Source organism: Sciurus carolinensis, chromosome 8 (genome assembly GCF_902686445.1).
Source record: "Sciurus carolinensis chromosome 8, mSciCar1.2, whole genome shotgun sequence".
NCBI lineage: Eukaryota > Metazoa > Chordata > Mammalia > Rodentia > Sciuridae > Sciurus > Sciurus carolinensis.
Genome location: NC_062220.1, coordinates 117198180 through 117208882, shown reverse-complemented (window position 1 = coordinate 117208882; position 10703 = coordinate 117198180). Strand labels below are relative to the sequence as shown.

At 40.3% G+C, this 10703-nt stretch overlaps 1 gene segment (V, D, J or C); it reads right to left on the bottom strand.

Moving 5' to 3' along the window:
* Window positions 1-6822: 6822 nt before the first annotated feature.
* LOC124991441 (probable non-functional immunoglobulin lambda variable 11-55) lies at window positions 6823-7396 on the bottom strand. The segment is given in 2 exon segments: window positions 6823-7166; window positions 7288-7396. Coding segments are annotated over 2 exon segments (390 nt in total).
* Between the last annotated feature and the right edge of the window lie 3307 nt (window positions 7397-10703).

The window sequence follows — 10703 nt, the reverse complement described above, 5'->3', positions numbered from 1 at the left end:
ATTGATTTCCGAATGTTGAACCAACCTTGCATCCCTGGGATAAAACCCACTTGATCATGGTGCACTATCTTTTTAATATATATTTGTATGCGATTTGCTAAAATTTTGTTGAGAATTTTTGCATCGATGTTCATTAAGGATATTGGTCTGAAATTTTCTTTCCTTGATGTGTCTCTGTCTGGTTTAGGTATCAGGGTGATATTGGCTTCATAGAACGAGTTTGGTAGGGTTCCCTCCTCTTCTATTTCATGGAATAGTTTGAGGAGTATTGGAATGAGCTCTTCTTTAAAGGTTTTGTAGAACTCGGCTGAGAATCCATCTGGTCCTGGACTTTTCTTTGTTGGTAGGCTTTTGATGACCTCTTCTATTTCATTGCTTGAAATTGGTTTATTTAAGTTGTGTATGTCCTCCTCGTTCAGTTTAGGTAGTTCATATGTCTCTAGAAATTTGTTGATGTCTTCAAGGTTTTCTGTTTTGTTGGAGTATAGATTTTCGAAATAGCTTCTAATTATGTTTTGTATTTCACTCGTGTCTGTTGTGATGTTTCCTTGTTCATTCCGAATTTTAGTAATTTGAGTTTTCTCCCTCTTTCTCTTTGTTAGTGTGGCTAAGGGTTTATCAATTTTATTTATTTTTTCAAAAAACCAACTATTTATTTTATTAATTTTTCCGATTGTTTCTTTTGTTTCGATTTCGTTGATTTCGGCTCTGATTTTAACTATTTCCTGTCTTCTACTACTTTTGGTATTGGTCTGCTCTTCTTTTTCTAGTGCTTTGAGCTGTAGTGTTAACTCGTTTATTTGTTGATTTCTACTTCTTTTTTTGAATGCACCCCATGAAATAAATCTTCCTCTAAGTACTGCTTTCATAGTGTCCCAGAGATTTTGATATGATGTGTCTTTGTTCTCGTTTACTTCTAAGAATTTTTTTATTTCCCTCCTGATGTCTTCTGTTATCCATTCATCATATAATAGTGTATTATTTAGTCTCCAGGTATTGGAGAAGTTTCTGTTTTTTATTCTGTCATTGATTTCTAATTTCAATCCATTATGATCTGATAGAGTGCAAGGTAGTATCTCTATCTTCTTGTATTTACTAACAGTAGCTTTGTGGCATAAAATATGGTCTATTTTAGAGAAGGATCCATGTGCTGCTGAGAAGAAAGTGTATCCATTCTTTGTTGGATGGTATATTCTATATATGTCCGTTAAGTCTAAATTGCTGATTGTGTTGTTGAGATCTATAGTTTCTTTATTCAATTTTTGTTTGGACGATCTATCCAGTGGTGAGAGAGGTGTGTTAAAATCGCCTAGTATTATTGTGTTGTGGTCTATTTGATTTCTGGAATTGAGAAGGATTTGTTTGACGTACGTGGATGAGCCAATGTTCGGGGCATAGATATTTATGATTGTTATGTCTTGCTGATTTATGCTTCCCTTAAGCAGCATGTAGTGTCCTTCTTTATCCCTTCTGACTAGTTTTGGTTTGAAGTCCACATTATCTGAGATGAGGATGGATACTCCAGCTTTTTTGCTGTGTCCGTGTGCATGGTATGTTTTTCCCCATCCTTTCACCTTTAGTCTATGGGTGTCTCTTTCTATGAGATGTGTCTCTTGCAGGCAGCATATTGTTGGATTTTTCTTTTTAATCCAATCTGCCAGTCTGTGTCTTTTGATTGATGAATTCAGGCCATTAACATTCAGGGTTATTATTGTGATATGATTTGTATTCCCAGTCAATTGACTCATATTTGTTTTTGACATGATTTGGTTTCTCCTTTATTTGGCTATTCCTTTAGGCTAGCGCCTCCTGTTGCTGATTTGCATCGTTGTTTTTCATCTCTTCCTCATGGAATATTTTGCTGAGAATGTTCTGTAATGCTGGCTTTCTTTTTGTAAATTCCTTTAGCTTTTGTTTATCATGGAAGGATCTTATTTCATCGTCAAATTTGAAGGTAAGTTTTGCTGGGTATAAGATTCTTGGTTGGCATCCATTTTCTTTCAGGGCTTGGTATATGTTGTTCCAGGCCCTTCTAGCTTTTAGGGTCTGGATTGAAAAATCTGCTGATATTCTTATTGGTTTCCCTCTGAATGTAATTTGATTCTTTTCTCTCGCGGCCTTTAAAATTCTGTCTTTATTTTGTATGTTAGGTATTTTCATAATAATGTGCCTTGGTGTGGGTCTGTTGTAATTTTGTATGTTTGGAGTTCTATAAGCCTCTTGTACTTGGTTTTCCATTTCGTTCTTCAGATTTGGGAAATTTTCTGTTATTATTTCATTGAATAGATTGTTCATTCCTTTGGTTTGTTTCTCTAAGCCTTCCTCAATCCCAATAATTCTCAAATTTGGCCTTTTCATGATATCCCATAGTTCTTGGAGATTCTGTTCATGATTTCTTACCATCTTCTCTGTTTGTTCCACTTTGTTTTCAAGGTTAAATATTTTGTCTTCAATGTCTGAGGTTCTGTCTTCCAGGTGTTCTATCCTATTGGTTATGCTTTCTATGGAGTTTTTAACTTGGTTTATTGTTTCCTTCATTTCAAGGATTTCAGTTTGGTTTTTTTTCAGTATCTCTAACTCTTTATTGAAATGATCTCTTGCTTCCCATATATGGTCTTTTAACTGTTGATTGGTGCGATCATTTAATGCCTGCATTTGCTCTTTCATCTCCTCCTTCAATGCCTGCATTTGCTCTTTCATCTCCTCATTAGCTTCCCTGATCGTTTTAATTACGTACATTCTGAACTCCCTTTCTGACATTTCTTCTGCTCTGCTGTCATTGGGTTTTATTGATGTAGTATCTAGGTTTGTTTGGGACATTTTCTTCCCTTGTTTTCTCATAATGGTCAGTTGTCAGTGGGACCCTGAGATATTGCAGTTTTCCACTATTGGCTTATAGTGTCCCAGTAGATTTCCAGTGTATCACCTCCCAGCCTTCAGTAGCCTGATGTCTTGGAGGAATCTGATAAAGCAGCTCATTCGAAGAATACTGCCCCTAGCCCCCTACTGGTTCCACGTTTTGGAACTGGCTCTGTGCGGAAATGCTCTCACTGTGGGCCTGCACCGTGCAGCTGGCCGTGTGGGAAGAGCCCACTGCCGGAGTGTGGAAGACTACCTTGGGAAGACTCTAGCTGCCCTGCCCGGCTCTGCTAAGCCACCTCTATCTGGGCCTGCCACCCGGCTGAGCTTTACCCAGTGGGCAGACTCACCCGTGGCTCCACTTCAGTCCGAGTCTCTCAATGCCTCCCCTTCTTAACTCCTGGGTTCTGGAGCGACCGGGGGTGCAGTCTCCCTCTAGGCCGCCATCTTGGATCGCCCCGTGAAGAGAGCCCGCAGCCGGAGTGGGCAGAGCCGCCTGAAGAGGTCTCCGGCTGCCCTGCCCTTATCCCTGAGGCTGATTGCAGATCGAGGCTCTCCGCTGGTTCTTTGCAGGAGTACACTGCACTGCAGCAGCTCCGGGACTCGGAGCGTGCTCTGTTCAGACAGGCTCTCACTAGCGGGCCAGTTCCGTTCCGAGAACCTGGAGAAGCTGGCTGTGTGGGCGGGGCCCACCACCGGAGTGCGCAGGACTGCCTGTGGATGACTCTAGCTGCCCTGCCCGGCTCCGATAAGCCACCTCTATCTGGGCCTGCCACCCGGGCCGAGCTTTACCCAGTGGGCAGACTCACCCGTGGCTCCACTTCAGTCCGAGTCTCTCAATGCCTCCCCTTCTTAACTCCTGGGTTCTGGAGCGACCGGAGGTGCAGTCTCCCTCTAGGCCGCCATCTTGGATCGCCCCCGATAAAGCAATTCTTAGCAGAGTAAAGCAGGGGATATCACAATACAAGAACTTCAACTATACTACAGAGCAATAGTAACAAAAAAGACATGGTACTGACACCAGAATAGACAGGTAGATCAATGGTACAGAATAGAGGACACATACAAATTCAAATAAATACAGGTTTCTCATACTAGACAAAGGTGCCACAAACATACAATGGAGAAAAGATAGCCTGTTCAACAAATGGTGATGGGAAAACTGGAAATGCATATGCAGCAGAATGAAACTAATCCCCTATCTCTCACCCTGCACAAAAATCAACTCAAAATGGATCAAGGTCCTAGGAATCAGACCAGAGTCTCTGCACCTTATAGAAGAAAAAGTAGATCCAAATCTTCATGTCGACTTAGGATCAACTTCCTTAACGTGACTCCCAAAGCACAAGAAATAAAAGCAAGAATCAATAATTGGTATAGATTCAAATTTAAAAGCTTCTTCTAGCAAAGGAAAGTATCAGCAATGTGCAGAGAGCCTACAGAGTGGGAGAAAGTCTTTGCCACACATACTTCAGGTAGAGCACTAATCTCCAGAATCTATAAAGAATGCAAAAAGTTTTATACCAAGAATACAAATAACCCAATCAACAAATGGGCTAAGGAAATGAGCAGATACTTCACAGAAGATCTACAAGAAATCAACAGATATATGAAAAAAATGTTCAACATCTCTAGTAATAAGAGAAATGCCAATCAAATCTACCCTAAGATTCCATCACACCCCACTTAGAATGATGATTTTCAAGAATAGAAGCAACAGTAGGTGTTGGTGAGGATGTGGGGGAAAAAGTACACTCATACATTGCAGGTAGGGCTGCAAATTAGTGCAGCCACTCTGGAAAGCAGTGTGGAGATTCCTTAGAACACTTGGAATGGAACCACCATTTGACCCAAATATCCCACTCCTTGGTCTATACCCAAAGAACTTAAAATCAGCATACTACAGTGATGCAGTCACATCAATGTTCATAGCTGCTCAATTCACAATAGCTAGATTATGGAATAAACCTGGACGCCCTTCAATTGATGAATGAATAAAGAAACTGTGGTATATATACACAATGGAATATTATTCAGCCATAAAGAAGAATAAAATTATGGCATTTGCAGGCAAATCAGTGAAATTGGAGAATATCATGCTAAGTGAGATATGCCAATCCCCAAATCTAAAGGCTGAATGATCTCTGTGATAAACAGATGATGAGATATAATGGGTTGTGGGAGGGAGGCAAGAATGGAGGATGGATGGATTGTATAGAGGAAAAAGAGGGTTGGAAGGGGTGGGAGGAGTGGGGGGAAAGAAAAATAACAGAATGAGTCAAACATCATTACCTTATGTACATGTATGATTACAGGAATGGTATGACTCTACTTCATGTACAACCAAAGAAACAAGTTATACCCCATTTGTTTACAATTAGTCAAAATAAATAAAATATTTTTAAAAATCAGAAGAGTACAGTGATACAGCCACGTCAATATTTATAGCAGCTCAATTCACAATGGCTAAGTTATGAAACCAACATATGGTGCCCTTCAAAAATGAATGGATGAAGACAACAGGGTATATATATACACAATAGAATATTATTTGGCCATAAAGAAGAATTCAATTAAATGGATGGAACTGGAGACATTCATGCTCAGTGAAATAAGCCAGTCCCAAAAAATCAAAAGCTGGATATTCTCTCTAACATGTGAAGAACTCCTAAAACTGAGCTTCATGAAATAATGTTTCTAAATAACTAAAATTCAGGAAAGAAGATTGCAGATGGAAACTAACAAAAGAAGACACACTCAAGTCACCTGCCATTACACTGTGCCTATTAAAACAGCAATGAAATCATCCACTGGAATGATTTAACAAGTCCATGATGATATTGTGTGAAAAATAAATCCTGAAGCTTTGTTTCCTGTGAGTCCAGGTGCCTGAAATTTACATGAAAATAAAAAGATTGCAAATATATGTTCAAGCTAGCAAAGGTACAATTATTGATCAAAGACAAGTTCTGCATTACTGCAGTGATACTCTCATATACTCTTTATTGAAAGGGAGGATATGTCACATAAATGAGACTATCGGCATACCATTTTAACCACTTTCCTCATTGAATTAAAGTGCAATTTCTAAGATCATTGAACTGGAGGACTTTTAAAAGGAGAATATTATTTCAAACATATTTAATATTATTTCATAGGTAAAATAAATCACTTTTATATTTCTCAGATTCTAATGCTCTGGTAATTTTAAATATGTTAACATGAGCACTTGAAAAATATAAAGACCAAGAAAACTTATGCTTGAAACTCTTTTTCTTTTTACTCTGGAGCAAAGCAGTTTGATCAAAACATAAATTCTTTACCCACATGGATTGTTTGCATGACTATAAAATTAAGGAATTAAAAAAGCAAACAGAAATACAAAACAAAACAAGCCCCTGTGTGTCATTCCGCAGTGGCATCATGACTGTTTACATTTTCACCTTGTGATAACTTTTAATTTACAGACAATTCAGAGAATTCATTGTACAATTTACAGGAAAAAAATCACTGAGTCCTGGTGGCAGGCATTGACATCTGCTGAAATGTTACTAAATGGTATGCCTTGACTCCATGTACAAATAGAGAAACAACATGTATCCCATTTGTATACAATAATAAAAAAATTAATTTGATAGTTTATATGCATACCTTACAACTTAAATACATTTATATAATATAGAGAGAGAATGATTATGGGTTATCACCTGAATGAATTTCACCTTCTGTGCCAAAATACCTTTACTAGTAGAAATTGATAAGAAATACAAATATTTATTTGTGCTTTTTCCTTTTTACATTTTAGTGTTTCTATGGGAGTTAATGGAAGAAAATTACTTTGTGGCACCTGGAAACCACATTCTTCTATCTTGTGTTATTTTATAATCAGTGAGATTCTTACTCACCCAGTAAACATGACATAAGTTCAGAATTTCAGGGGCTGAAGGTTTTTGTCCCACTTCCTCATCTGCCTGGGCCACTGTGATAAGCATTGCTTGTGGACACCTGACAGTAATAATCAGCCTCATCCTCAGGCTGGAGTCCAGAAATGTGCAAAAATGCTGTGTTGGCTGAAGCATCTTTGGATCCACAGACTCTGTTGGGGACCCCAGGCCCCAGTTGCTTGTCTGAGTCTGAGTAGTAGTACAGGTACAGCTGGGGAGGACTCCCTGGCTTCTGCTGGTACCAATATATGTTTTTACCACCAACACTGAGGTCACTACTCAGGGTGCAGGTGAGTCTGGCTGTTGATCCCGGGGAGGCAGAGAGGTATGGTGGCTGAGTCAGCACAGTCTGGGAAAGGGAACCTGCAAACACAGACACATTACAGTCAAGGGCAGAGCCAGGGGGCAGTGGATTGGGAATCTGAGTCACAGGATAATGACCCAGGTTGGGGGTGTGCCTTGGGCCTCTGAAGTCTGTCCCTACCTGTGCATTGAGAGAGAAGCAGGAGGAGGAGAGGAGACCAGGCCATGGTGCACGTAGCCCCTTCTTAGACCTCACCTCTGGGGTAGAGCTGCCCAGGCCTCTCTTATACCAGCACCACTGATCTCACAGAGGAGGGGAAGCTCATGCAAATGGGTTCCCATTCTTGTCTTTCCCCCATGGACACTCAATGTCTGGGTTCCTGTCCTAAGGAAGCTGGTATGGTGCACTAATTTGCCTAATAGTTGAATTTAAGAGGAGTCAACTAATGGACCCACACCCAGCTATATGTGCATGGGACTCTGCCAGGTCTCAAGGGACCTGTTTACCAAGTCACACAGGTACCAAAGGGCCAAGCCCAGGAACTCAGGTTAGTTGAGGGCTACCCAGCTGTGAGCTCTCTCATATGTACCCTCCTGCCCCCAGAGACAGTCTCACCATGACCCCTACTGATCTCAGAGCAAACTTCTTTCACAATGGACCAAATTCACCTCTATACCTTGTTTCTTGGACTCTTGTTTGTATCACTGGATTGGAATATCTAGCAGGTACAATGGAACTGTGGTCCTAAGGTAGCCATCACTGAAACGTTTCTCTGTGGGTGCAGAATAATGGGGTGGCAAACATGGAAACATGACCCATAAGAGCCTTCAAACCACTCTGAGTCTGAGGACAAAATGCCCAGAGCAGAAATGGAGCAGATCTGTTCATGGGAAGGTCTCTGAGGAGGGGGCATTCGCTCTGGTTTCCGAGTCGGAATGGAGTTCACTGAGTGTGAAACGGGGGTTCATGGGGCAGTCAATAATGTATCAGGAATGTGCAATCTTTCAAAAGCAACAGGCACAGAAGATAAGGAACAGAGATGTGGGTTCAGAGGTAGCTAGGGTCCAGATGTACAGCAGAGACAATATTTAGGTCCTTCAGATGACTTCCTCATTGACCTGGATACATTTAAAGGGCTGTGCCTATTATTTTGTCTCAGAGTATTACCCAGATGGAGGGGGGATTCTAGAACAGAGGAAGAAAGCTCCAGTAGAGAACATTTCTGGGTAGCTGTTATAAGATGACAGCAGATGCAATAACATGTCACATGCCATTGAGGTGGGATACCTGGGCCCTCTGAACCTCAGGTGAGAGAGGATAGGTGGACCAGAATGTAAGGTAAGTGGAGGCAATGCCTCTGTTGAGACTGAGAAAGGTAAGGCTAGATAGAAGAGCAGTTCAAAGGGACTGCTGAAAATGTGGGGGTATTACTTCTCATTTTGAGACCATGTTATGAAAAGATGGAAATAATTTAGTAGATTCAGAGACAATCGGGATTGCATTTTTCTCCCACATATGAATAATGCAGAAGTTAAAATAACCACCAATAGGGGACTTAGAAGAGTCATTTATTTCTTTTTCATTGATGTATTTTTTCCTTTTTTGATTTTTGAACTGGTCACTTGTGCATTTTTAAGATATACTTAGAGATGTCTCACATTCATGAGACATTAGAGATATGTATGAAATTCTAGGACTACCCCAAGTTATGTGATCAGCAAGAATTGGGTACAGGAGGATATAGAGCAGCTTAAGAGGACCCTGAAGACCTGAGGACCTCCTGCCCATTCAGGTCAGAGAAGAGGGTGTGTCTAAGTGACTACAGGGCTTGTAGGTAGTAAGGACTCTGAAACCCTGTAAAAACTTCAGCTTTAAATGCATTTGGGGTCCAGTTGGAGTGGCAGGCAAAGAGAACAGGGAACATCCCATGTCCTAAGGGTAAATGGATCACCAAAGGTCAGGGTAGTGGACCAGGAAGTATTCCTCACGTGTCTTCCAGGGGATACTGCAGGGAGACCACCACTGATTTAGAGCCCCTTCCTGGCTGCCCACAGGCAATGCTGAATGCTGGGATGACTACTGCCAGGTTGCTCTGTAGGAACTAGCATCCTTCTAATGGCCACCCAGAATCCAGGAGCCACTCAGTCTGCAGATCTGTCTGTGATCAGAGGTTCTTCCTTTCTAATCCTTCCTTCCCCTGATGCTGTCAAGGTGTCAGAGCTGTGGTTTGAAGTCACCCGTTGTCCTTTCCTATTTGTGTTCACCAACGTTCCTCTCATCCCAAAGCACCTTCTTATCTGAACACCTTGCACCTGCTCCTCAAAGGCTCCAAATTCAAAAAACCTTCTAGATTTGAGAGAAATTATTTCAAGGAACAAATGGGTTCTTCTTTAGTAGACTGATAATTTTTTTAAAATTTACAGTAGTTTTTCTGAAAAAAATAATAATAAATCCAACAAATAAGTTTGTGTTTCTAAAAGCAATCTTGCTTCCCAGAGTACATACCACATACACAACACACACACACCCACACACGCACACAAACATGAATGAAAAAAGAGAAAGAGAATAATCAGTTTTATGAATTGTAGGTATTTTCATGTTCCTTTGTAGGCACTTCCTTCTATATGAATTAATTCAGATCATATAAATAGATCTCAAAGGCCTGTATAGTTCAAGGGGGCACAGAAATAAAAGACATTATTGTACAATCTCCTATTACCACTTCATATTTACCCAAGCAACTAGAGGCATTGGTGGAACCAAATCATCAGTTATTCCATTTGGGTAACCACAGGTGTTGACCATGGAGCAATAGTCAAAGAGCACATCCTTTCCCTCTGGTTCCCTCTGGCCTGTTCCTCCTAAAATGTATTGTGCACCTGCCAGCATGAGCATGTCATGGAGAAGCCCAAAATTCCATTCGATGTTCTCTGCAATGAAGAAAAGTTTCAAGTTTCTCCAGGAGATGCTGTGCTTCAGAGATTGATAGGGAACTCCATCAAATTACTTTTTTGGACTAGAAAATAAACTGAATGAATCAACTTGCATTTTTCCCTTGCAATGTCACTACTCTCAACTCATACTCATGAGGGAATTTTTGTACCAGTGGCATTATATATTTAAATCCCAAAAGGATAAATTCAGACTTCAAAAGGCTAATAAAAGCAATATAGCATATCAATATTATGGACATATCAATAATTTCCTACATGAGGCTTTCATTCCTTCTCAATGTACATTACTTCAACATCAGTTTATAATATCATTTTTATTAATAAAGTAGAAAACTAAATCATGATGATTTTCACACATCGTTTCTCCTTTAACTGCTCAAGCAGAGCTGAATGCATTAGCACCTCTCCATATCAAGATATGAACACCAGTTCTGCCTCTTTGGGTCCTGCATCAGAATGGTAAGCTCAGTGGGTGATAAGAGTGTGTCTGGAAGCAAATCCTAGTAGGATGGTTTTCCTGTAGTGCAGATATTCTTATGATCCCTGTCAATATTTTAAACAGATATGTTTGCAGAAATCCCTCCCATCCTCTGACTGCAGATTGAAATTAAGTCATTTTTTTTATTTTTATCATTGGCT